This window comes from Martes martes (assembly GCF_963455335.1).
Source record: "Martes martes genome assembly, chromosome: 1".
In the NCBI taxonomy this organism is placed as follows: Eukaryota; Metazoa; Chordata; class Mammalia; order Carnivora; family Mustelidae; genus Martes; species Martes martes.
Genome location: NC_137888.1, coordinates 191,481,147 through 191,507,676, shown reverse-complemented (window position 1 = coordinate 191,507,676; position 26,530 = coordinate 191,481,147). Strand labels below are relative to the sequence as shown.

Genomic DNA, 26,530 nt, shown 5'->3' with positions numbered 1-26,530 from the left:
CAAAGAGAGAGCCTAAAAGTAACAGACCAGAAAGGAACAGAGACAATATAAATTAACAGTCACCTTACAGGCAATACAGTGGCACTAAATTCATATCTTTCAATAGTTACCCTGAATGTAAATGGGCCAAATGCCCCAATCAAAAGACACAGGGTATCAGAATGGATTAAAAAAAAAAACCAAGACCCATTGATTTGCAGTCTACAAGAAACTCATTTTAGACCCAAAGACACCTCCAGATTTAAAGTGAGGGGTAGAAAACAATTTACCATGCTAATGGACATCAAAAGAAAACTGGGGTGGTAATCCTGATATCAGATAAATTAGATTTTAAGCCAAAGACTATAATAAGAGATGAGGAAGGACACTATATCATACTTAAAGGGTCTGTCCAAGAAGATCTAACAATTTAAAATATCTATGCCCCTAACATGGAGCAGCCAATTACACAAACCAATTAATAACAAAATCAAAGAAACACATCAACAATAACACAATAATAGTAGGGGACTTTAACACACCCCAACACTGAAATGGACAGGTCACCTAAGCAAAAGATCAACAAGGAAATAAAGGCTTTAAATGACACACCAGACCAGATGGACATCACAGATATATTTAGAACATTCCATCCCAAAACAACAGAATACACATTCTTCTCTAGGGCACATGGAACATTCTCCAGAATAGATCAATTCCTGGGTCACGAATCAGGTCTCAACCAGTACCAAAAGATTGGAATCATTCCCTGCATATTTTAAGACCACAATGCTTTGAAACTGGAACTCAGTCACAAGAGGAAAGTTGGAAAGAACTCAAATACATGGAGGCTAAAGAGCATCCTACTAAAGAATGAATAGGTCAACCAGGAAGTTAAAGAAGAATTTTAAAAATTCATGGAAACAAATGAAAATGAAAACACAACTGTTCAAAATCTTTGGGATATAGCAAAAGCGGTCCTGAGAGGAAAGTATATAGCAGTACAAGCCTTTCTCAAGAAACAAGAAAGGTCTCAAGTACACAACCTAACCCTACACCTAAAGGAGCTGGAGAAAAAACAGCAAAGAAAGCCTAAACCCAGCAGGAAAAGAGAAATCATAAAGATCAGAGCAGAAATCAATGAAATAGAAACCAAAAGAACAGTAGAACAAATCAACGAAACTAGGAGCTGGTTCTTTGAAAGAATTAATAAGATTGATAAACACCTGGCCAGACTTATCAAAAAGAAAACAGAAAGCACCCAAATTAATAAAATAATGAATTAAAGAGGAGAGATCACAACCAACACCTAAGAAATACAAACAATTATAAGAACATATTATGAGCAACTATATACCAGCAAATTTGACAATCTGGAAGAAATGGAGACATTCCTAGAGACATATAAACTACCAAAACTGAACCAGAAGAAATAGAAAACCTGAACAGACCCGTTACCAGTAAGGAGATTGAAGCAGTCATCAAAAATCTCTCAACAAACAAGAACCCAGGGCCAGATGGCTTTCCAAGGAAATTTGATCAAAACTCTTCACAGTGTAGGGATCAAGGGTACATACCTCAATATCATCAAAACCAACTATGAAAAATCCACAGCTAATATCATTATCAATGGGGAAAAACTGAGAGCTTTTCCACTAAGGTCAGAACACGACAGGGATGTCTGCTATCACCACTGCTATTCAACATAGTACTAGAAGTCCTAGCCTCAGTAATCGGATAACAAAAAGAAATAAAAGGCATCTGAATTGGCAAAGAAGGAGTCAAACTCTCATTCTTTGCAGATGATATCTTACTTTATGTGGAAAACCCAAAAGACTCCACTCCAAAGCTGCTAGAACTCATACAGGAATTCCATAAAGTGTCAGGATATAAAATCAATGCACAGATACCAGTTGCATTTCTATACACAAACAGCAAGACAAGTAAGAGAAATTAAGGAGTCGATACCATTTACAATTGCACCCAAAACCATAAGATACCTAGGAATAAACCTAACCAAAGAGGCAAAGAATCTGAACTCAGATAACTATAAAGTACTTATGAAAGAAATTGAGGAAGACACAAAGAAATGGAAACATATTCCATGTTTATGGATTGGAAGAATAAATATTGTGAAAATGTCTATGCTATCTAAAGAAATCTACATATTTAACACAATCTCTATCAAAATACCATCAACTTTTTCAAAGAAATAGAACGAATAATCCTAAAATTTATATGGAACTAGAAAAGACCCTGAATATCCAGAAGAATGTTAAAAAAGCAAGCCAAAATTCGTGCCATCACAATTCCAGACTTAAAGCTCTTTTACAAAGCTGTAATCATCAAGACAGTACAGTACTGGCCCCAAAACACACATTCATCAATAGAACAGAGAGCCCAGAAATGGACCCTCAACTTCATGGTCAACTAATCTTCGACAAAGCAGGAAAGAATGCCCAATGGAAAGAAGACAGTCTCTTCAACAAATGGTGTTGAGAAAATTGGACAGCCACATGCAAAAGAATGAAACTGGACCATTTCCTTGCACCACACACAAAAATAGTCTCAAAATGGATGAAAGACCTCAGTGTGAGACAGGAATCCATCAATATCCTTGAGGAGAACACAGGCAGCAACCTCTTTGACCTCGGCCACCCCAACTTCTTCCTAGGAACATTGCCAAAGGCAAGGGAAGTAAGGGCAAAAATGAACTATTGGGACTTCATCAAGATCAAAAGCTTTTGCACAACAAAGGAACAGTCAACAAAACCAAAAGACAATCAACAGAATGGGAGAAGATATTCTCAAATGACGTATCAGATAAAGGGCTAGTATCCAAAATCTATAAAGAACTTACCAAACTCAACACCCAAAGAACAAATAATCCAATCAAGAAATGGGCAGAAGACATGAACAGACATTTCAGTAAAGAAGACATCCAGATGGCCAACAAACACATGAAAGAAACACTAAAGGGCCAAAAGTAGTAGTATAATTCCATGAGGAAAGGATGAATACCTCAATAAATAGTGATACAGTGCTGGGGTACATGGCTATCATTATAAAAAAAGTAAAATAAAATTAGATTCTTACTTTTTATCATACCCAAAGATACAAAAAAGAAGCAAGCATCAGAGTCCTAATTTCAAAAAGTACATTGTTTTCCCAGCTTACGACTCTGAGAACTATATCTTGACCTCCAGTACCCATGTTTGTTATTATAATGGCTTGGCCCCAAGCCGTAGGTAACTAAACTTAGGGTGGATATTTGTCCCAAGCTAAGCCAATCAGTTTTTTCTGTCACAGGAACTTGAAGTTTGACTTGATGGTCCTGGTTAATCTATACTTTTAAACTGATGTGTTTTGTGAACTTAGGAACTGAGGCTTCCATAGTGAACAGCCATATGCACAGGGGAACAGAGACAGACCACAACATTAGAGATAGACTAATGAAGCAGCTGTGCAGAGAATAACACAGAAGATTGTTCCTACACCCTGAGGGACAGAAAACAGACCAATTTTCACCTTCCAGAGGCCTGGTGGCCCAAACTTCTCTGAGGTACACTTATGATAGTCTAAGGTACACTTAAGACAGAATAACCAAAAGAGTGAACATTAGCGACATTACTGGGTTTTACTGTCAGGAGTTACAGACAGGAGACTAAACCTCTGTGGCCACTTATATTGGTGTTAACAAGGATGACACCCATAGATGACTAGACTGGGCTCAAGTGGCAAGAACTGAAATTTGAACTATAAGGACAGAGAGTAATCCTTTAAAAGTCAACCAGCCCATGGCCTGTGGACCAGCTTGGTCCACAAATAACAGGTGGAAAGGGAGACTCTATTGGAATATTACTTTATTAGGAGAGCCTTTCTGCCAGAAATTGACAGATTGTTGTCCTCAATTTACATATGACCCTGAAACCTCTGGTTTCCTCAAATTTTAATTAAGATACATTTAGACCAACAGCATTTTCTGAACTGCAATTTTAAAAATCTGAATAGCCACCAATGCATTGAAAGGAGTTCTAAAACAGAATTCTAAAAACTTGGAGTATAATATTCTGTTAAGTAGAACTTACCCTGCCCTACCAGAGAACATATTTTTTTTAAATAGCTGAATATACTTTCTCAGATTATGATAAATTTACTATAATTATCTAGAAGTCTCAATCTAAGGATGTTCATACTCAAGCAAAATTTGAGAGGATAAACACTCAAAATATGATCATACACATCCTTATTTTATTAAAACAATACTGTCAATATAAAGGAAGCTTAGATGTCTTGAAGTAAGGTTTTCAAAGAATATAAACAAACAATAACTCAGACTCTCAAAATGTAAGATTTCTTTATACGTGTTTCATATTCCACAAGACGACTAAAATTTCCATTACAGTTTTAAAGGTAATGAATGTAATATCCTATTCCATGCACTTCACACAGTAATTAAAAACAAGGATTTGGAAGTTAAATGGTCTAGATTAAAATTCTGATTCCACCATTTTAGCTCAGTTATCTACTAAATTTCAAATTACTAAATCACTCCAGGCCTCAATTTCCTCATCTGTAAAATGGAATAACAGTAATGTCTAACTCAGGAATTTTTGAGACTATAGGGCACTTACAGAAGTACCTCATGAATGTAAGAGCTCAATGGTATTAATATATATGAGATATAGTCCCATGAAAAGACTTAAAATTAAATGACAACATGGATAATCATTTACAGTAAATTATTTCTCAAATAAGAGTAATTGTCAAAGCTTTTCAAAGTGATATAAATAAAAGGATAATAAAACCATTTGTAAAGTTCATATAGTTATCACACTATCAATGATAGCAATTAAAAACGATATCTGTGAAGTTGCATAAATGATCAAGTTATAGTATCTTTAAAACACATAGAAATACCTAGTTAAAACACATAAGGTAAATAGCCAAAAACTGGAAAGAGCCCAGGTGTCCATCAATAAGAGAATGCATGGTGATATAGCCACTCAGTGGAATATTACTCAGCAACAAAAAATAGGAACTTTGTGCTTTGTGGAAGAAGCCTTACTCAAAAGAGTATATACAGTATGATTCTGTTTATATGAAGTTCTAGAATAGGCAAAATTAACCTGTGATGGAAAATAATCAGAGTAATAATTTCCTACTGTGGGGTAAGAGTAAGGATTTACTGGGAAGGGACATAAGAAAACTTCCTGGATGTTAATAATGTTCTGTATCTGTACCAAGTCTACACTTTTGTTGGAATTCATGAGTGGTATACTTAACTCTTGTGTATTTCATTATACATAAATTCTACATCAAAAGAAAAACAAACAAACAAAAACAACTGAAGTTAATGATACGCATGCTGAAGCATTTGGGGAAAAGTATAACCATATCTGCAACTTATGTTGCAATGTATAAAAAGGATGAGTTGACAGATGGATAGAGGGATGGATAAGTATGTGACAAAGCAGCAAGAAAAATGTTAACTGCAGAATCTAGGAGGTGGTAGGTGTGTGGGTGCTTACTCTAAAGTCCTGTCAACTTTTCTCTACATTTAAATACTTTCAGATAAAATAATTGAAAAATATTTTATTTTCCTTACCAACGCCTGGAGTTATTAACAATCACTCCATTATCTATGGAGAAAGTATCTGTTGGCAATCCGGCAATATTCCAAGCTCTAATTTTTACTGGATCACCCAGAGTCTTACTCAATGAGAACTCCTCTGAACATGGAATTTTTTTCTCCTGTAAGAAATAAACAAATATCTAATGTTTTGTTTCATTTTGTTGGTTGAAATATTTTTAAATTATTGATTTGTCATCGGATATTATTTAACTCTAAAAAAGTAGAAAAAAACTGCATTAAAAGTTGGGACTATAAAAGTATTTTACTGATCGAGCAAGAAGAAAAAACAAGACCCCACACTTTCAGCGATTTCTTCTCTTCTTCATCCTTATTGCCATTTTTCCTCCATAATATCCCAAAACATACTTGGAATATTCAAAGGGGAGCTTACAAAATATAAAACTCTTACCCTGCACAACTTGCTCCAGTTTTCTGTACATCTTTGTCGGAAGCCAGAAGTGAAAGCACCAAGATAGGCTATTACTCCTGCTGATACTAAGACATCACCAGTCAAATTTTCATATATTATCTGAAGGTCATCTGCAGCCTGAGACCATCTGTGAGATCAACCAAAGGCAAAAGAGCCTCAACACAGAGAATGATGTAAGACAGTAATAGAAAGGGTAAGGGACTTCTAGTCCAAATTCTGTAACAAAAAGCCATGAAATGTTGGACTCCTATCTATAAAAGGAAAAGTGCTATAATATATCTTTGCTATATGAATGACAATCCACCTTTCGTTATTAGATTATTAGATATTTCTTGCAGAACTTGACCCTCCGGAATAAGCAAGAAAAAAAAAAAAACACATGCTAGCATTTTGTCTAATGATTTTCTTCAGGATGATTTATTTGGCCTAGTGGCCCTGCTATTTGTTTCAGTACTTATTGTTAGTCTGTATGACATAAAAACACTTGCAATTCATTACTAAAAATTCCATTTAAGTTGTATAAAAGCTGGCATATTGGTGCTAAGGTTAGTATTCTTTCCATTTCGTGAAGTCTTTACAATAAAAAAATGCATTTCAAAATCGCCTAATCTGCACTACAAAGTACTGTCAAAGGCCTATTACCTTTTCATGCTATTCACCCAACACATATAATTAATAAATGAGATAGTTGGTTGGCTAATACCAATAGATTAGGATAAAGCTAACTGTTTTACTCAGATCAGTCCAGTTATAACTTCTTTGAAATAAATTTTAAGAAAGTGAGTCATATATCCACTACTCCCCCTACCCTCAACCCTGGGCAAACATTTTATTATGAAAAAATTTGAACACATATAAAATTATAAAGAACTATACAATGATCCCCGACACACTCACCATGTAGATTTAAAATTATCATCTGCCTTATAAAAAATTTGGAAACAAGTGGCAAACACCATCCTTGACATTGATATTCTGTTGGGAGAAGCCTGGCCAGGTGCCTTGTTGAATGTCCTCATTCTAAACCAGACACTTAAAAATCAATAATTATAATAAACACTCAAAGAAAGTAACATATTCAACCCTTAAATGTTGTTAAAATAAGTAGAAATCTGACCTTGATTTTTCTCCTCCCAGTCCTCCAATTAGTTTTGAGGCTCTTTCAAGTTTCTTAGCACAGAGTTCCACCTGGTCTTCTAAACGAGCCTTTTCCTCAGTTTTCTCAATAAATGTTGTTTGTAAATTTTCCAAATGATGTTCTACTTCTGCTAATTCTGCTCTCTTCTGATTCAAAAGCTCCATTATCTCAGCTAAGGACTTCTGAGCTTCTGTTAAGCGGGCTTTCTTAGGAGCCACTACCTGTTTGGGAACAATATATGCAGCTAGGATGTGTGCTTTCTAAAACTGACACCTATATAATCCTTTATAGACATGATGAGTTAAAATTGATTATTATTATAAACATATTTGTTACTTATAATAATAAACTATGCTAAATAAATATTTTGCCTTAAATCTTACATTTTTTAACCTAGGTAAAGTACAATATATTTATATGTCATATAAAATATATAAAACATTCTGGACTAGCAAATGATCATCTATAAAATAGATGAATTATTCAAGACTAACAAAATATTTAATATGTAGCAAAAACAGTGCAAGATATAGGAAAATGTCTCAAAAATAATGAGAAGTTGCCATTCAACTGTTGCCAAAAACAGAGGGGGAAAAATATGTAGCATAAATACAGGACTATGCTGTGTGTGTGTGTGTGTGTGTGTGTGTGGCATTTTCAAGTCTGCAGTCTTCTTCCCGGTTGTCTGAGGCATACATTGCCTTGGGGGGATTAAGACTACATTAATAGAATTACAAGGAGAAAGTCTTGATGTTCAGTTTCACTACCAAAACTGAATTTTCCTCAACAAATCTTGAAAAGCTGCACTTTGTTGAGAGAAAGGAGATTTTCTAAAGTTCTTATATTATTATGTTCATTAATATATCAAGAATGGGGTTTAGTCAACTTGATCAGGGAGTGTATTTTAAACCATTGGTAGAAAGAACTGAGAAGATGACCAAAGAGAATAGACACCCGTTTGAAAGAAGGAAGATCTAAATCTGGTTCATTGCCATGAATGAAGCTGATGGCAAAGAGGGAAGGAGCAGGGAGGGATCAGACACAAATGTCCTGTTTTCTCTCCTCAGGGCTGAAATCCTGAAGAAGGAATGTGTTAAATAAATAGAGAACAGGAAGCTCCACTTTCTACTTTTGACTTCAGAGGAGACCTTACTGAATATCTCCCTTCAACCCTTCCATAGCAACATGGGGCAGCTGCATCAGAATTAAAATGGCAGTGTGGAGGTGTAGAGTGGGAAGTCAGGAAAGATTCTGAATGCCTTGGCTTCTCTGTTTCATGCCTTGTGAGACATGTGGACATGAGTTAGGTCGAAAGCTCCAAAACCTGTGATGGGGAGGGGACAAGATGTTCAATGGAAGAATATCCCAGATAAAATTAATTTTATTTATTTGACGAGTCTATTCCCCTGAAAATAACAACCAAAATCCCAACCTCTCTACAGGCATATGTACCTTACTAGGAATATCTTTCCAATTGTGACAGCCTTATCATTTACTCTGAGATTCTTTTTTTTTTTTTTTTTAGATTTTTATTTATTCATTTGAGAGAGAGAGAGAGAGAGGGAGCACAAGCAGGTGGAAGGGTAGAGGAAGAGGGAGAAGCAGACTCCCCACTGAGCAGGGATCCTGATGTGGGGCTCCATCCCAGCACCCTAGGATCATCACCTGAGCCAAAGGCAGATGTTTAATGGACTGAGCCACCAGATGCCCCTTCTGAGATTATTCTAAACACATCTTACCATGTATTTTTACCTGCCTTTTTATTTAAATTTCCTGCTTCCCTCAGTGGGATTCTGCAAGCTACAGAGGGCAAGGCCAGTGTTTCCGTGGCCCTTTTCTAGTCAAATTTACAAAATGATTTTAACCATTCTCCATAAAATGTTCCTTACCTATGCATGCTGTTGCTTCAGGGCAACAGTCCATGCTCTGTCTCTTAACTCTACTGGGTCTTTTAACTCTGATCCTTTGACTCAATTTTTTAATCTGCCACTTTGCCCTTGAAGTTTTGGCTTTTGCCCCATGTCCCTACAGGGGTAGGTCAGTCTGGCCCATTCATCCCTGAGCACTACCACTCACTACCACTAGCCAAGACTAGGTTATTGTTCTCTTCGTCTACTAGGTGCTGCAGCAAGATAAATTCTTTCTGGTATCAGTTTGAGAAACTGCTTAACTAGTCAATATATGCACAGATTTTAATTTCTGGGAATATTTCAATAGAAAATGAATGTGTTGATCCTCAAGATACCTTTGCAACTCTGTCATACACTTCCATGGCCATGATCCACTTGCACAGACCCTCAGCTGCAGAAGAAGCTTTAGCAATCTTAGAAGCGTCAAATTCAGGGTTTGTAATGTATTCACCACGTATCTTCTGCATAATAGTCACCTATATAACAAACATTTCCATCTTAAAATTTCAACATATATATCATACAGTCATAAGATGAAAAAATAATCACGCACAGTAAATAAATATCATGCACATAGTATAAAAAAGACAAATTGTCTTTAAAAACCAAAGTCAATACTTCGAGACAATTTTAAAATAAGCATAGTTTAAACAGAAACACAAGTCATACTTGTGGGCAGAATACACAAGATTACAGACTTTGAAGCAAGATATTTCTTCCCTTCCTCCCCCAAAAAAGACTATTGGAGTTTGGGAAAATATGTGGAAATGAGAAAAAACAATTAAACAATCAATAAATGCAAGTTTGGATGGAAAAGGGCACTCTACATTTTTAATCTCACATACATTTGTGTTTCAGGTTTATGAAACTACTATGAGAGAACTGTTTCAAGTTAATAATACACTAAAATAGTAATTCATTAAATGATTTTCAATGGTATGAAGGAGCGGTTTTATGCATTATGAGAATTCATAATATAGTCAATAATATAATATTCCTGCATTATTTAAGTCTTAAAAATGAGCTATCCTGGGGCGCCTGGATGGCTCAGTGGGTTGAAGCCTCTGCCTTCGGCTCGGGTCATGATCTCAGGGTCCTGGGATCGAGCCCCGCATCGGGCTCTCTGCTCAGCAAGGAGCCTGCTTCCTCCTCTCTCTCTGCCTGCCTCTCTGCCTACTTGTGATCTCTGTCTGTCAAATAAATAAATAAATAAAATCTTAAAAAAAAAGGAAAAAAAAGTTTCAACTACAAAAAAAAAGAGCTATCCTACATTTTACAAAATATTGCTTAATGTTAAAGATCTTATACACCTTGGCAAAGTTATATGTATATTAAAAATCCAATTAAACTCACTGGAATGTTGTCCTTGTCATATTCTCTCAATTCTCTTAAGAAATTCATATCTCCCAGAAGCTTTTTGCTAGGTGCCCAGTAATCTAATATCTATAAATAAAATTTATGGAAATCTATTAAATATACAATTAAAGATGCTCTGTATAAATTTTCCTTCTTGAAGTTTAAGGTATATTATCCAGAGAAACCATATACTTTCAAAATATCAACTTACACCTCTTTGGAAATAAAGAGACTCTTCTCCCCAAGAATGTACCAAATATATCAAACATTTAAGATATAAACATAAACTTATATACTGAATTCATTATAAAAAAATAATACCTTGAAAGGCAAATGATGCAATTATTTCTCTTTAGGATATATAAGAAAAGCAACTAGCATAAACACCATTAGAATTTCATATAAGAAAATGTATTTTTATTATTTCCAGCTTTATTTTCTTTTACTCTTGATTCTTTCAAACCAGAAAAGTAGTGCTATAGACTGAAAGTGTCCCTATCCCCCCCCATCAAAATTCATATTGTCAAAACCTAATCCCCAGTGTGATGGTATTTGACACTGGTTCCTGGAGAGGTGATTAGGTAATGAATGGGATTAGTGTCCTTGTAAAAGAGAGCTCCCTCCCACTTCAGCCATGTGAGGACTCAGCAAAAAGGACATCTATAAACCAGGAAATGGGCCCTCCAACCAGACACTGAATCTGCTGGAGCCTTGATCTCAGAATTCCCCATTCTCCAGCACGGTGAGAAATAAAAGCCACCCCAGACTATGGTAATTGTAACAGCAGCTCAAAGGGACTAAAACAGGTAACAAATATTTTTCTTATGGATGACCTCTTCACCCAGCTAGGCTTCCCAAGTGAGATAAAGAAGAGAAAGAAGGCAAGGATTACACATCGCTCTGCCAGTTACAGGATAAAGACATGGTACTTGTGCTAGCAAAGACATTAAAATAACTAGCCCAACAGTTTTTTTCCTAATTCCAGAAGCCTGATAGGTAGGGGTGTGTGTGTGTGTGTGTGTGTGTGGTGTGTGTGTGTGTGTAAATGAGAATGGCTTGGTGAGAGCTGATTTATTTATTATCTCAGTAAGGACAGAGTGTACACACACACACACACACACACACACACAACCACACACACATCCCAATTCTCCAATCAGGTATTCAAACCTAGGTACTATAAAATCCCCAAAAGAAAATAAGTCCATAATTGAGTTTAGGATGGATGCTACACCTTCCTTTTTAAGGTTATTATAATAATCATAATAACAATTTATTGTGAACTTACTATATATAAAGCTTTATTCATAGGAGCTTTATATGTATTATCTATCTATATGTATAATCAATATGTTCCATCTATACATATGACCTATATGTATGTATCTGTATTTATAATTTAATAATCACATTAACTTTGTGAGGCATGTACTATAATAATCCTCCAGAGTTCCACAGGGGTTAAGCATCTTGCCCAAGGCCACACTGCTAGCGAGACAGGATTTCTGAATACAGTCATTCTTGCTCTAGAACACATACTTTTAACAACTCCACTATACTGCTTAACTCAGCAGAATTTTTTGAATGCTCAGAATAACACCTATGTGGTTATATATATTACATCCTTGAGAATCTTAGCTGGAAAAAGCTCACACATTTCAGTGTTCATTCAATCCCACCCCATGATAGCAGGTAACCTGCACAGACAGAAAAACAAATAGAAGCAATTGGAACCACATTTTTTCTGATGCTATACTGCTTTAGCTTTACCGTGGAATACATGTAGATAATGTTTTCCATACTTTATTCTGAATCCATTCAATCTGGAAAACAATGTTTCTTCTCTGGACTGGATACTGTTGATGTTTAATTGGATAATTGTTGCTGTAAAATGTTTTGTACATTCACGAATATGATTTAAATCTGTGTCTAGTAATTACCTTGCCTCCAGTTCCTGAAGGATCCGAAATTTTTTCTGGTTTTATATCTTTCATGACACAAATAGCAGCCATAACTAATTTAACACCAGATGGAGGATTCTTCATTGATTTCACAATTGTAATGTCAGCTGGCTAAATTGAAAGAAAACAGAGTATTTATTTAGAACAGTTTATTTTTAAATAATGAGAATTTAGAAAATAATGTTGGAGAATAATGGAGCATTGATTTTCTATTGAAATTATAGTCATTTCGGTTTTGCATAATTATGAAATAATTAATAAAAGACTATTTAAATTTAGCACAGATTAAGACCAACGGTTCTCAAATGTTTGGGAGTTCATAGACTCTTATGAGAATATAAATATAGCTATGAATCCTCCAGAAAATACATTTTTACACATATATTAAAAATTTGCATACCAAGTCCATACACTGAACCCAGATTAAGAACCCTAATTTAGATAAAGACTTAATTATATATTTGCTTATATAGTAGTTTTACCAAAAAAAAAAAAAAGAAGAAGAAGAAGAAAGTAGAGGTAGACACTTATTTATTTATAAAAGGTTTTATTTATTTATTTGACAGAGTGCACAAGCAGGGGGAGCATCAGGCAGAGGAAGGGGAAAGCAGGCCCCCCACTTAGCAGGGAGCCCAACGTGGGACTCAATCCCAGGACCCCCAGAATTATGAAGGCAGACGCCTAACCAGCTGAGCCACCCAGGTATCCTGACCCTAATTTAAACTTATTTCCTAAAAAGGTATATATTGTTATGACAGATACAACAGATTCACTTACTTATTATCCACTCCAATATCCTTCTGATGTCCTTTGCAATTGTTGGAAAGCTAACAACTATGTCTTTTATTTCCTCACAAATTAGAGTTGTGGGTGGCCATTGGGTTCCACCATCAGATCACTTGAATGATACCAGAATTGTGACTGAATAAATGGGGACATGGGGGGTGGTGAGGCATCTCCTTTGCTGATACACATTACAGTGAAGGTGGTGTGGCTCTGTGGGATGGCTCTGCAGGCTTCTGACTCAGAGGATCATTCCTCTGGGAGACTATTTCCAGTTTGGCTCTGTGAGTCATTCCTGGCAGCTCAGCCTAGAATCTATTTCTTCAGCTCTTCCAATAATTGTGTAATCCATTTACAAAATATCCTAAAGAATCCTTGTCTGCTTATACTAAATAGAACCAATTCTCTTCTCTGCAACTGAAGTCTACCTCATATAATATAGTATCTGATACCAGGAAGGGTACAAGCAACAGACTCTCAATAAGAGGGAACCTGATTATCAATGATCTGAACTTGTAAGGTTTGAAGGCATCAAGAATCCTATGATTTTCAGAGGAAGCGATGCTGAAAGTCCGTAGTACACAGTGATAGTTACTTAAATTAATGCTCATGGTCTTCTAGAATGGAGTGCCTATTAAAGACAAGGCTTTGCCAGAATGAGTGGCTGTTGTGATAAACATCTAAAGAGAGAATGAAGAAAGACCACCGGGTAGGATGTGGCTTTTAAATGTGCCAGAGAGCAGAGAGGAAGAAAAAAATAAGCCCAGAGTTCTAAATTCCTGGTTCACAGCACAATGAAAGCACTAGATGTTTATATAAATGCCTTAAAATAATATATCTTATAACTACAAGGCTGATATAACTGACAATCAGAAGAGTTTATCCTGTGAGATGCTGAATTACCCATAGGTTGAGCTCACAATCTTGTAAGGAATCTTACATAGAAATTAGTAGAATGAGGAAAGGGCTGAAGAATGGAGTCTGAGCATTCTGAATGGCCTTCTACACTGGGCTTTCTAAGTCAGCAGAAGCTGTCTCCCCTGCTCTGTTTGGTGAGATTGTTCTGGTCTTGCTTAAGGACTGGAATAGGTCATACACAATGCAGTGTAATGCAGACAGCTGCCACCCACAGCTGTATTGGGAAAGCTCTTCAAGTTTTTCCATATAGGCACCTCCAGGAAGTTGCAGGAAGGTAGCTAACTCCACACTCTATTTAACATCTGCCTCCTGGCCCATGTAGGGGACTGCTTTGGCCTCTTGGGGACTGTTTATTCCCTTCTCACGGAAATATCCTGAGTGAAAATTATAAATAACATGAACAGCCAAAATATAAGATAGTGACATATTAGAGATGAACAGCGAAGAGGCAAGTTTTGTTTGACTGGAAAAAACGATGTAACACCCCCCGGTGAAACAGAACCACACCTAATGAACCAAGGACCCGTGCGGAGTTTGTTGATGAAACACAAGGTAGCAAATTCAAACACTTGCCTTGAGTGTATCCAGGGCAGACAGTGCTGCTTCCAAGGCTGGAATTGCCTCAGCTAGGTCACTCTCACACTCATTTTTCAGAGCTTGGGCTTCTTCAGCCTTGCCACTGGCTATTTCTTCATCTAATTTCACGAACTTTCTTTTTGCTTCCACTTGTGCAGACTCTATCTCGATAACCTAAACAGAGAAAAAAAAATAAAACAATTCCTCCAACATCCTACTGTTTTCTCCATCCTAGAGACCAGAGTATGTTTGGAAATTAGGGAATTCAACACATCATGTTGAAGAGCAGGAGGGCCCAGGATAAAATGAGGAGAAATGCAAATACATGTGACCTAACTGGATAATGAACTTTCCACTTCCCTCTAAAATCAACACAACTGGGGCACCTGGATGGTTCAGTTGCTTGGGCTTCCGACTCTTGATTTTGGCTCAGATCATGGTCTTGGGGTCATGAGATGGAGACCTGTATCGTGCTCTGTGTTGAGCACAGAGTCTACTTGGGACTCTCTCTCTTTCTCTACTATAAATAAATAAATGAATTCTTTAAAAAAAAAATCAACACAACTCACACAGGACTCAGTGAGATAGCCTGTAAGCAGAAAAGGGTTAGGTTCCTAAGATCTAGTAGTGGCAAAAAATTAAGGCATATTTTCAAGGCTAATATTACATATTTCAATTGTCTTCCGACATCAATTAAAAAAAAAAACCTCAAGATACTCTACCTGCATCATATGTGCATTTTCAATTTTAGCTTCCTCCAATTTGGGCTGTAATTGGACAAGCTCCATTTTCATTTCTCCAACCTAAATAGATAGTTTGCCATTAAGTTTTCATAGCAAAAGAGCTACAGAAGCGAAACACAGAAAATCGCAACTTAAAGATATCATAAGGCATCAGGTCCAGAAAATCTTAACTTTTCCTTCCAGTTCTTTATATGTAAATAAAACCATGAGGGCACGGGCAGTTTTCTTCACAAAAGACTTCATTGTCCTTGAGTATATGACAGAGCAGTAAGAGGATGCAGTTGCCCCTGAAGAAGTGCAGCTAGAAAGAAGGTGGCAGCTTGGGGAGTCCCTATTATACTCTGGGCATGGTATACAATGCATACGGATTACCCAAAACTTGTTGCTTCTACTGAACTAATGCTAATAAGTATCACTATCACTTGACTCATTAAAAATACAATCTTATATTTAGCCAGCTATTATAATAGTAATAAAAAAGGCAACCCAGACTTATTGTATTCTCTCAAATGTCAAAAACTTAAGAATAGGGGCTCCTGGGTGGCTCAGTTGGTTGAGCAACCAACTCTTGATCTCAGCTTAGGTCTTGATTTCACGGTTGTGAGTTCAAGCCCCACATTGGGCTCCATACTGGGTATGGAGCCTACTATAAAAAACAAAACAAAACAAAAAACTGAAGAATAAAACAAAATGTATCGAAGTCTGTGCGGAAACTCAGTGGATTTCTCTAAAACTCATGTTACTCATCTGTAAAATGAGAATCATTAAAGTGTCTACCTCATGGAGTGGTTATGAGGAATAATTGAAGGAGTGTGTGTGAAGCACATAACACAGTGCCTTGCACATAGTATATTCTTGATAAATTATAACTCTTGTTATTTATGATTTCTTATATTTCCTGTGATATGTTACCATTTTGAGCAGCTCATCAAATTTACCTGAGACTCAGCAAAAGCTAATTTGTCAAGCCCATTCACGTACTGCTGTTTTGCTTCCATGACAGCTTGTCGCCTCTTAGTCAAAAGCTGTCGAAATGAGGCAATAAGTTCAAGATAAGAAGTAGCCGTAACGTAGTTATGTCGTCCTAGCTCCTGCAAGAACCTAAGACAGACAACATATCTTACTCTAAGTAAAGAGTTGCACAAAGTAAGAGGTATATTCAACATAGCATCAACAACAAACCTGGAAGAATAAAGGTTAATTTTATTTAGAAGCTGCTGTGTACTTGAACTCTGTAACATTCTGAGAATTCTACACATAACCACATCCTAATATCTTGTCTACAAAATATCAAATAGCAGCGATGTATTTAAAAAGCACAAATCACCGAAAATGGGTATCAAAGGTGAACAACAGCAAGAAAGAGATAGATCTTTTTACATGTTTCATAAACCAGGAGGATATAATGCTAGAAAGGGACCCAAGATACTGTGAAAGCTAGGGAAGTATAGTAGGAAGAAGGGGCATTGCAGATAGGATAGCGGGGATGAGTCAGCATTCTCTGCACAGAGTGTGTCACACTGGTTGAATGGGGTATGACCAGAAGTGTAAGATTACCACATATACACATGGAGACAACAGAAGCAATGTTTCTCATGGCAAGTACACAAAGTAGGTAGAGCCCACTGTGGGTGTGACCATCAAAGCCAACAATGTTACCAAGCTGTATGATTCTGGATAGGTGGTATACCATAAGCTCTTGGGTTTATGCACTTTTGAAATGAGGATTTCAGAGATGAACAGAAGTAAAACAGATACTTTTGAGTTATCCACAGCCAGCTCCCTTTTTCTGAAAACTTCTATCCAGTGCCCCACCAGCAATGTTTGTTCTATGAAACCTGCCATCTTAACCATGGCTGATTAGCCCAGGATTGGGCACTGGACACAAATGAGGCTGATCACCTTTTGGTATAAATTTGGCCAAAGGGAGCTGGAAAGGGCCCATCAGTCTGCCTAGAGCTGAAATTGCAAGAAGTAAACCTAAGAATTGAGAGGCAGACTGTTTTCTCCATTTGCAATGGGAAGGAGAAAACTCAGTCTGCTAAATACCATATGATCTCATTTATACATGGAACCTAAAAAAAAATTATTTCATAGAAATAGAGCACAAACTGGAGGTTCCAGAGGCAGGGGGTGGTGGGGGTGAGTGGGTGAATGTGATCAAAAGGTACCAACTTCCAATTTTAAGGTGAATAAGTTCTGGGAATGTAAAGTACAGCATGGTGACAATAGTAAACAATAGTGTATTGTATATTTGAAACTTGCTAAGAGAGTAGATCTTAAAAGTTCTCATTACAAGTAGACAAACCATAAGAGACTCTTAATCTCGCATAACAAACTGAGGGTTTCTGGGGGGAGGGGGGTCGGGAGAGGGTGGTGGGGTTATGGACATTGAGGGGGGTGTGCTGTGGTGAGTGCTGTGAAGTGTGTAAATCTGGCGATTCACAGACCTGTACCCCTGGGGCTAAAAATACATTATATGTTTATTAAAAAATTAAAAAATTTTAAAAAGTTCTCATTACAAGAAGAAAAATGAGGCAATAGTAACTAAACTTACTGTAGTAATCATTTCACATTATGTATATATACAAAATCATTATGCTATACATCTTAAATGTATATAATGCTACATATCAATTATATCTCAAAACTAGAAAAAAATCAAAGACAAAAAAGAAAGAAAGAAAGAAAGGAAGGAAGAAAGGAAGGAAGGAAGAAAAGCCAATCTCCAAAGAGAAAGAATATGCCCAGAAAGAAATAGGGATGAGAAACAGAGGAAAAGTATTTCTGGGTTTAGAATGACTTTCCAACCCGTTTCCAGTCACATCTGAGATCCAGTTGTAATCTTTCTCTTAGGCTTGTGAGACACCCCTGAATCTTTATCATAAATTCTTCCTTTTTCTTAAACATAGATTAAATAATTTTCCATTATTTGCAAGCCAACGTCCTCCCTAATTAAATGATCAGAAATATTTAGAAGACATAGAAATCCTATTGAAATTTTGAGCTTTCAGAAAAAGAGACATGTTAAAATACAAGGCACTTTGGCATTTTAAAATTTAGTAATATTAACCTTTCTGAGAGATCCATAATTGTAGTGTGAAAGTGTTTGCAGATTGGAACTATCTCTCGCCTTTCAACCTCAGTAAGCTCCAGTGTTTCTAAGAATTTCACAGCTACGAGTTCAAGGGCATCTTCAGGCCATGGCTAAAAAATAAGAAAAAGAAAAACTTAGGAAATTTAAGATGGGTAGTTCCACTCTAACCATATAAACATCTTCTTACGAGAGAAGACCTTGGGGTTGAAAAAATTAAAACCTTAATGGGGAAAATAGAATTGGGTGGGCTGAGATCACAGGTAAATCTCTGAAAGAGCTAACAAATATTTTTATACTAAAATTAAAGATAACATAATATAAAGGAAGCATCAGTGATATCTTACATATCAAGGATATACTACACTGCTTTCCTAATCTCATCCATTTGGATATCATGTAGATGCCCCAAATTTAGTATGAAAGTGGCAGAAGTTAGTTGCACACCTAATACCTATCAGCCCCTTTCCCTTAGAACTCCAATTTTATTCTAGATAGCAATATGCCCAGATAAAAGACCACATTTCCAGGGCGCCTGGGTGGCTCAGTGGGTTAAAGCCTCAGCCTTCGGCTCAGGTCATGATCCCAGAGTCCTGGGATCGAGCCCCGCGTCAGGCTCTCTGCTCAGCAGGGAGCTTGCTTCTTCCTCTCTCTATGCCTGTCAAAAAAAAAAAAAAAAAAAAAAAAGACCACATTCCCTAGATTCCCTTGCAATTCACAGGCGATAAAGGCATATAGGCAGCTGTTGGGTGGGGACCTCCAGGAAGGCTCTTTACAGGGTTACATAGAGCTTGTATCTGCCTTTTTGCCCTGTGTATTATTCTACTTCTTGCCTGGAACACAGATCTGAGAGTTAGAGCTCCAGCAGCCATTTTAGACCATAAGGTGAATTTGAGGGTGGCAACCACATTCTAAGGATAGCAAAGAAGAACGAACTTGAGATTCTGATGACTTTGTTAAGCCACAAAATCCCAGTCTGTTTATCTGCAGAATTTTTCTATGAGAGAAAAATACTTTATATGTTTAGTTTAGGTTTCTTTTTAAAAAAAGATTTATTTAATTGTAAATAATTAAAATTTTACTTTTTTGTTTGAGAGAGAGCACACACAGTGGGAAGGGAGAGAGAGAGTGTGTCTTAAGCATGCTCTGCGCTGAGTGCAGAACCCAACATAGGGCTCAGTCTCAGGACCCTGAGATCATGACCTGAGCCAGAACAAAGTCGGACACTCAAGAGACTGCACTATCCACATGCCCCTAGTTTGGGTTTGTTACTAGCATCTATCATAATTCCTAACTGTTATAGCATCCAGACTGAACTTTTTGAGTTTCTTCTCCCAAAATTTGCTTCTCCTCCAGTCTTGTCTCAGTGAAATGGTTCTTCTGCTTTTCCTGGAATATGCCAACTGTGCTGCTGCCTCTGGCCCCTGGGACTTGTTATTCCGTCTGACTAGAACCGTCCTCACCTAGACCCGCACGTGATTCTCCTTCACATCTCTGCTCAAAGGCCAACTTACTAGGAGGGTCTTTCCAGAATACTCATTCTAAAACACTATTGCCTCTCTCATTTTCTTGTCCTGAGTTTCCTTCTTAGCACTTACTAATACATGACATAATTTTTTTTGTTCATTCATTCATCATCTGTTTCCCCTGACCATGAAATCCATGAAAGCAAGGACATTTTCTCACTACCATTATCTTCAGTGCCTAAGACAGCCTCTGTCAATAATTATTTCAAGTATTTATTCTGTGAAATAATTTATGCTAAATGAACAATTAATCTTTACTTGCTCATTAGAGTATTTTCCAAATTTCATTTAGATTCAACAAGATGCTTGTAATTATTTTCCTTTGTATCAGACAATATTCATTTTAAGATCAATTTTTTTCAGCCTCTGGCCCTCCAGCCTAGTGAAAGTCAGCCCTTTTTGACCTAGCACTCCATTAGTAAAGTTTTAAGCACACACTGCCAGCGTATGCATACCTACTAATAGACTGTATTATCGAGATCAGTGAATAATCAGTGAGATTATTGAGATCTGTGAATTTTTGTAAAATGCCAGAGTGAGTGTCATATGAGCTATATGTCACTGAAAGCATTATAAAGGTTTATCTTTCTGTTCTGGGTGATTCATGTTTAATTATCCTGCTAGTCCTGAAGGGTTTTTTGTTTTGTTTTAATGTGGGGCTTGAACTCACAAGCCTGAGATTAGGACCTGAGCTGAGATCAAGAGTCAGATGCTTAACCAACTAAGCCACCCAGGTGCTCTAGTCATGAAGGTTTAATAACTAACTACGGCAACTAGAATATTTATGGCCAAAGTGACAGTAACCAGTCTTATTGTGTCTTCAAACAAAAGGGATATATCATCATATATAATAAGGAAAGAAGTGGAGTACTTTCCAGATGTGCCTAATTTAGAAGCTCAACCATGTCCTCAATGATCCGGTTCTTTCCATCCTTTTGCTCTACCATTCTTAGTATATTTTATCCTTGGGCTTGTCCTATCATGGTGGCAAGAGGACTGCTACAGCTATGGACACTATATGCTCAAGCAACAAGTTTGAGAGACAAAAAAGGCCCCTTTCCTACCATGTAACTCCTCCTTTAGTGAAAAAACTATTCCCCAAAGCTCCCCAGTAGACTTGAACTCAGGACCCATTGGCAAGGACAGGGGCATGAATAGGCTCATGCATAAACCAATCAATAGTAAGAGGCACAAGAGCACCAATACTGACTTAGACCAACCAGGAATCAATCCTTCTGACACAAAATCAGAATTCTGTAGGCAAGGATGAAGTAGGTAGAGAATGGCTGTTGACAGGAAACCAACAGTCTCTCCAATGCCATCATAAGCTAATATTGTGCGGTATGATATATTCTAGGAATAAGGTTGTTTAACATATCAATCCATATTTTATATAGGCTTCTTAAATTTGTTTTAACTGATATCCTGTCAGATCTCATTAAGTAGTCGTTGCTTTTGCCTCATGACTTGGCAGACACAGAGCTCAAGCTAGCTTATACTGGTTTATGCCATTCTGTTATATCCACTTATAATTGCATTGCATCTTCAATGTTCAGTTTATCCCTGGGATGGATCCCTCAGGGTACCTTCCATTCTGTCTATGACACATGGCCATCTGACATATAAACTGAATAACGGTGTCAATGTTAACCCATATGAAATATTTCATACAAAAATGAATATTCCAGGGGCACTTGGGTGGCTCAGTCAGTTAAGCATCTAACCTCTTGATCTCAGTTCAGGTCTTGATGTCAGGGTTGTGATTTCGAGTCCTGCACTGGGCTCCACACTGGGCATGGAGCCTACTTAAAAAAAAAAATTCCAGTAATTCCTTCCCTCATCATCTGAATTGTTTTGGTACCCCTGCTAAGTACACAACCTACTTTGAGACTACAGATCTAGCCACAAAGTTAATGCTGTCCTGACCTATGTGACACACCATGACTTACAATCACTTCCTGAGTTTTGCAGACTTAGGTCCTAGACAATGGCATTAGCATCATTCGGACACAGATCCTACATCCTCACTGCTTCAGTGTAAAACCTTCTGTTACCCACTTAAACTCCCTTATTTATTTGCAATTCTCTGTTCCTTCTTTTAAAACATCTTCTCAACAACTCTGAATTACTTACAATAGAAGAGAAACTCTCATGGTTATGACAAAGACATTCAGAAATACTAAACTTATAAGATCTCACAAAAGAAAAATTTACGGTTGGACAGACTTTATTTGGTTTGGGTTTCTGGCCACTTAATGGATATGGTATTAAGATAGGTTTTCACAAATCAAAATTGATTCACACAGCTTTTATTCTTGTGTAAACACTAAAATGTCCTCTAGTTGAAACATTTGTGCAGTCCTAGGAAAAATAGTTTTTCACACAATTGATAAATAGGTAAAAGAGAATAAAACAAATAAATGCCAGAAATGTATTTTTGAAAGAAATTGGGGGCATCTGGGTGGCTCAGTTGATTAAGAATCTGCCTTCAGCTCAGGTCATGATTCCCATGGGACTGAGCCCTGAGTCAGACTCCCTGCTCAGCAGGAAATCTGCTTCCCCTTCTCCTTCCACCCCCGCCCCCGGCTTGTGCTCTCTCTCTCTCTAGCTTGCGCTCTCTCTCTCTCTCTCTCTCAAATAAATAGATAAAATCTTTAAAAAAAAAAAAAAGAGGAAAGAAATTAAGGGCATCTGGGTAGCTCAGTCAGTTAAGCATCCAATTCTTGGTTTGGGCTCAGGTCATGATCTCACAATCATGAGATCAAGCCCCACATCAGGCTCTGTGTTCGGGGTGGAAATCTTTTTCAGATTCTGTCTCTCTCTCCCTACCCATTTCTCCACCTTCCCAACCCCGCTTGCACACTCTCTCAACTCTCTAAAATAAAATCTTAAAAAAAAGAGGTATAAAATAATTTAGTCTATAATCTACAGTCCACATTGTATTGAACATAAAACAAATAGAAGGTACCATGAAATACTATTCTCAAGAGCATAATTACTACTACTTCATAGTCTTACACAGGCAGTGACAATTTGCCTTACGATTAAGTGAAGTGGGAGCTTTCATCATTTGCTGTTAGTATGATTGAAATGATCACCCAGCTGGTCTTCCTCTCTTTTGTTTTGCCCCATTCCAAACCATCCACCATATAGCCTCCAAGGGTTTGGATCTTTTTCCTTTGAAATATATTAGTTAAATATACATTAATGCTCCCAAGGTGTCTTCGGTATAAAACCAAATTCATAGGCACATTTACAAATTACTTTAGAACTCGGCACCCACCCAAAGCTCAGGCTTAACTCCTGCTATCCTCACTGCCAGTCAGCTATGCCAAATTATTTGCAGTTACATAACTGAGCCATGTCCTCTCTGCCGCTCTACCTATGCACATACTATGCCCTTGTGATGGTTAGTTTTATGTGTCAATTTTACTATGGGCCATGGGGTGCCCATATATTTGGTCAAACATTATGCTGGATGTTTCTATGAGGTGTGCTTCCTGGGTCTCCAGCTTGTTGGCTGCAGATCTTCAAACTTGTTAGCCTCCATAATCATGTGAGCCAATTACTTACAAGAAATATATGTATAGATATAACTATTGATATGGACAGATATAGACCTACATATGTGTATTTTTATACATATATATATGTAGATTCATATATACTTTCATATATAACACATTATCTTGGTTCTTAATATATTTCTTCTCTCTGTAACTAATTTATTTTCATACCTCAGAGATTCACTGTCCTAATAAGTATAACTTCTGCACACCAAGATTATAGCTCTTTTATATAATTGTGGCTGCTCATTTGCCAGCTGCCTTTCCTATCTTCCAGTCTAGAGTATAAGATCCTTCTGGGGATCCTGTAGGCTTAACAGTCCCTGGTGCCAAGCACTATGTCTGTCATTAGAGTAAGTGATCAAGAAACATGTGCTGAATAGATGTTAACAGAGCTGGAGTAAGATTTCAGAAAATTCTAAAAGATTTAGTTGCCAATGCCCCTCACCCACCCACTGCTTCCCCAAAATTACAAACCTGGAACCAGTCAATGGTACAGCAATTGATGAGGGATGGGAACTGTCTCAAGCGATTTCTAAAGGCATCTCCAATAGGGCTAAAGGCCACTACCACATGAAGATTTTCTTTGCAGCGATTTACAAAGAAAGCAAACAGGGCCAAGGGACTGAGTTCATCATGTTTATTGCCAGCCTGAGCTACAGGACGAACACCCTAGGGAATAACAGAAAATAAAAACCTTATAAACAAAAATGGACACGTTGATAATGGGATTAGTAGACCTGGAATATTAAGAATTTTTATTATAAATAAGTACCTTATAAATACCCTTAATTTTTTTATATTAGTAGTATTTCTTTGATACAGTTTGTACTTAGAAGACTTCTTCCAACTCCATAATTTTATAATTTGAAAACAAATATCTGCTAAGAATTTAACTTATAAAGATACTCATAAAAAGCTCACCATGAAAGAAATTAAAAAGAAAAAAAAAGTTCACCATGATAGATGTATAGACCTATAATTCAACATTGCTTATAAGAGGAAAAACAACCAAAACATCCAGTTAAAAAAATTATAAAACATCCAAATACTGTGATTTTGTGTAACCATTAAAGGAGGTGCCTCAATGTATGTGGTAGGGCAAGATCAGCAGGATAAAATTAGAACAAACTGCAACAGTGTGTATAATATGATCTTCTTTGTTAAATTAAAAAATACTTAGGCACATGTGTAAGTACATACACACATTTTTATGGAGACAATCACAGATACTATAACGGTTACTTTTGGTGAGATGGACTTAAAAGGACAGTGTGAGAGGGAAGCTGTCACTTTTTATTCTGGACATTTTTCTTGCTTTATATCATTCTTTTTTTAAATTTTGGACATTTTTACACTGTTTGCATTCACTCACTTTATTCTTACAACATTTGTATATTTTATTTTTTAAAAATATTTTATTTATTTATTTGACAGAAAGAGAGATCACAAGTAGCCAGAGAGGCAGGCAGAGAGGGCGGGGGAAGCAGGCTTCCCAACTGAGCCGAGAGCACCATGTGAGGCTAGATCCCAGGACCCTGAGACCATGACCTGAACTGAAGGCAGAGCCTTAACCCTCAGAGCCACCCAGGTGCCCCAACATTCATGTATTTTAAAAATGTTAATACAGTTGCCTGGTAATGAGATTATGGGGGCACTTCTAATTTTCTTTGTTCATCTTTATATGAGAGATGTATTTACTTGAGGTTGAGCATCATGGCTCTGGAACCAAACTACTGAATTCAAATCCCAGCTTGCAGCTTATTACTGATATGACCTTGGGGCAAGTTACTTAAACTCTCTGTAACTTAATTGCCTCATCTGTAAAATGGGGAAAGAGTACCTACTGCAGAGGGTAGTTGAAAGATCGAATGAGTTATTATGTGTGAACAGTTGAGTAGTTCTTGTCGCATAGGTAAGTAATTAGTAGTTTTTATATGCTACCTTTCTCCTTGTTCAGAGAACAAAAGATTTCAGAGCCAATAACTATCTTATAAATAGATTTAAGAAAGTTTTTTTGATAGCAGATATATGTAGACATATATATTAAATACACACACACAATGTTATAGCTACTACAATGAATTGGTTTCTAAAAGAATTCTCTATTTTAGATAATGTTCTGCTTTATGTGCTAGCTATATCCACGGAAAATTATAAATGGACTCTCTATACGCATTCTGACAGTAATTCCCAAATTATGATTATTATGATCAGTGTCAGTCTATGATGTTATGTTCACATGGTCTATCTGCACTAACTCTGAGTTAACCCTGGGACATGCAAATAGAGAAAGGTAATGTCTGGTTGGAACCATAAGAATAAAAGTTCAAGAAAGAGCCAGGATGGTAATATAAGTATGGCGGTTATTTACATAATAAGGGTTAACGCTTCTAAGTAGATAAGCTTTCTGTGGGAGTGTAATATCCACACAGACCTGCACATATATTTTGGAAGCAGGCCTGATTCGGGGGAGTAAGAAAATGAGTTGTTACTGAAAAAATAATTAGACAAACAGTGAAATTTCACAGCAGTCAAGGGGAAGTGGAATTGGAAACACACAAAAATTAAAAAGGTTTAGAGCAGCTTTATTTATAACTGCTCAAACTTGGAAACAACCAAGATGTCCCCCAATAGGTGAATGGATAAACTGTGATACTTTCATTCACAGGAATATCATTCAGAGGTAAAAATAAATGAGCTATCAAGCCATAAAAAGATATGGAAGAAACTTAAATGCATATTGTTAACTGAAAGAACACAATCTAAAAAAGCTACATACTGTATGGTTCCAAGTATGTAACATTCTGGAAAAGCTAAAATGATGGAGACAATAAAAACAGCAGAGATTGCTAGGAGTTTGGGGGAGGAAGAGAGGCATAAATTGATGGAACTTGTGGCATTTTTATGTTAGG

At 36.9% G+C, this 26,530-nt stretch overlaps 1 protein-coding gene across 1 annotated transcript in view; it reads right to left on the bottom strand.

Moving 5' to 3' along the window:
- The window catches only part of DNAH12 (dynein axonemal heavy chain 12), a gene marked incomplete at its 5' end in the record, with an annotated part of 210,268 nt that overhangs the window by 57,946 nt on the left and 125,792 nt on the right, over positions 1 to 26,530 (bottom strand). The window contains 11 exons of the mRNA XM_080803013.1: positions 5,588 to 5,733; positions 6,024 to 6,171; positions 7,162 to 7,403; positions 9,428 to 9,568; positions 10,446 to 10,535; positions 12,389 to 12,516; positions 14,680 to 14,860; positions 15,409 to 15,489; positions 16,368 to 16,530; positions 18,503 to 18,636; positions 24,093 to 24,287. Coding sequence (XP_080659139.1) covers positions 5,588 to 5,733; positions 6,024 to 6,171; positions 7,162 to 7,403; positions 9,428 to 9,568; positions 10,446 to 10,535; positions 12,389 to 12,516; positions 14,680 to 14,860; positions 15,409 to 15,489; positions 16,368 to 16,530; positions 18,503 to 18,636; positions 24,093 to 24,287 — 1,649 coding nt within the window. The remainder of the gene's footprint in view (positions 1 to 5,587; positions 5,734 to 6,023; positions 6,172 to 7,161; positions 7,404 to 9,427; positions 9,569 to 10,445; positions 10,536 to 12,388; positions 12,517 to 14,679; positions 14,861 to 15,408; positions 15,490 to 16,367; positions 16,531 to 18,502; positions 18,637 to 24,092; positions 24,288 to 26,530) is intronic.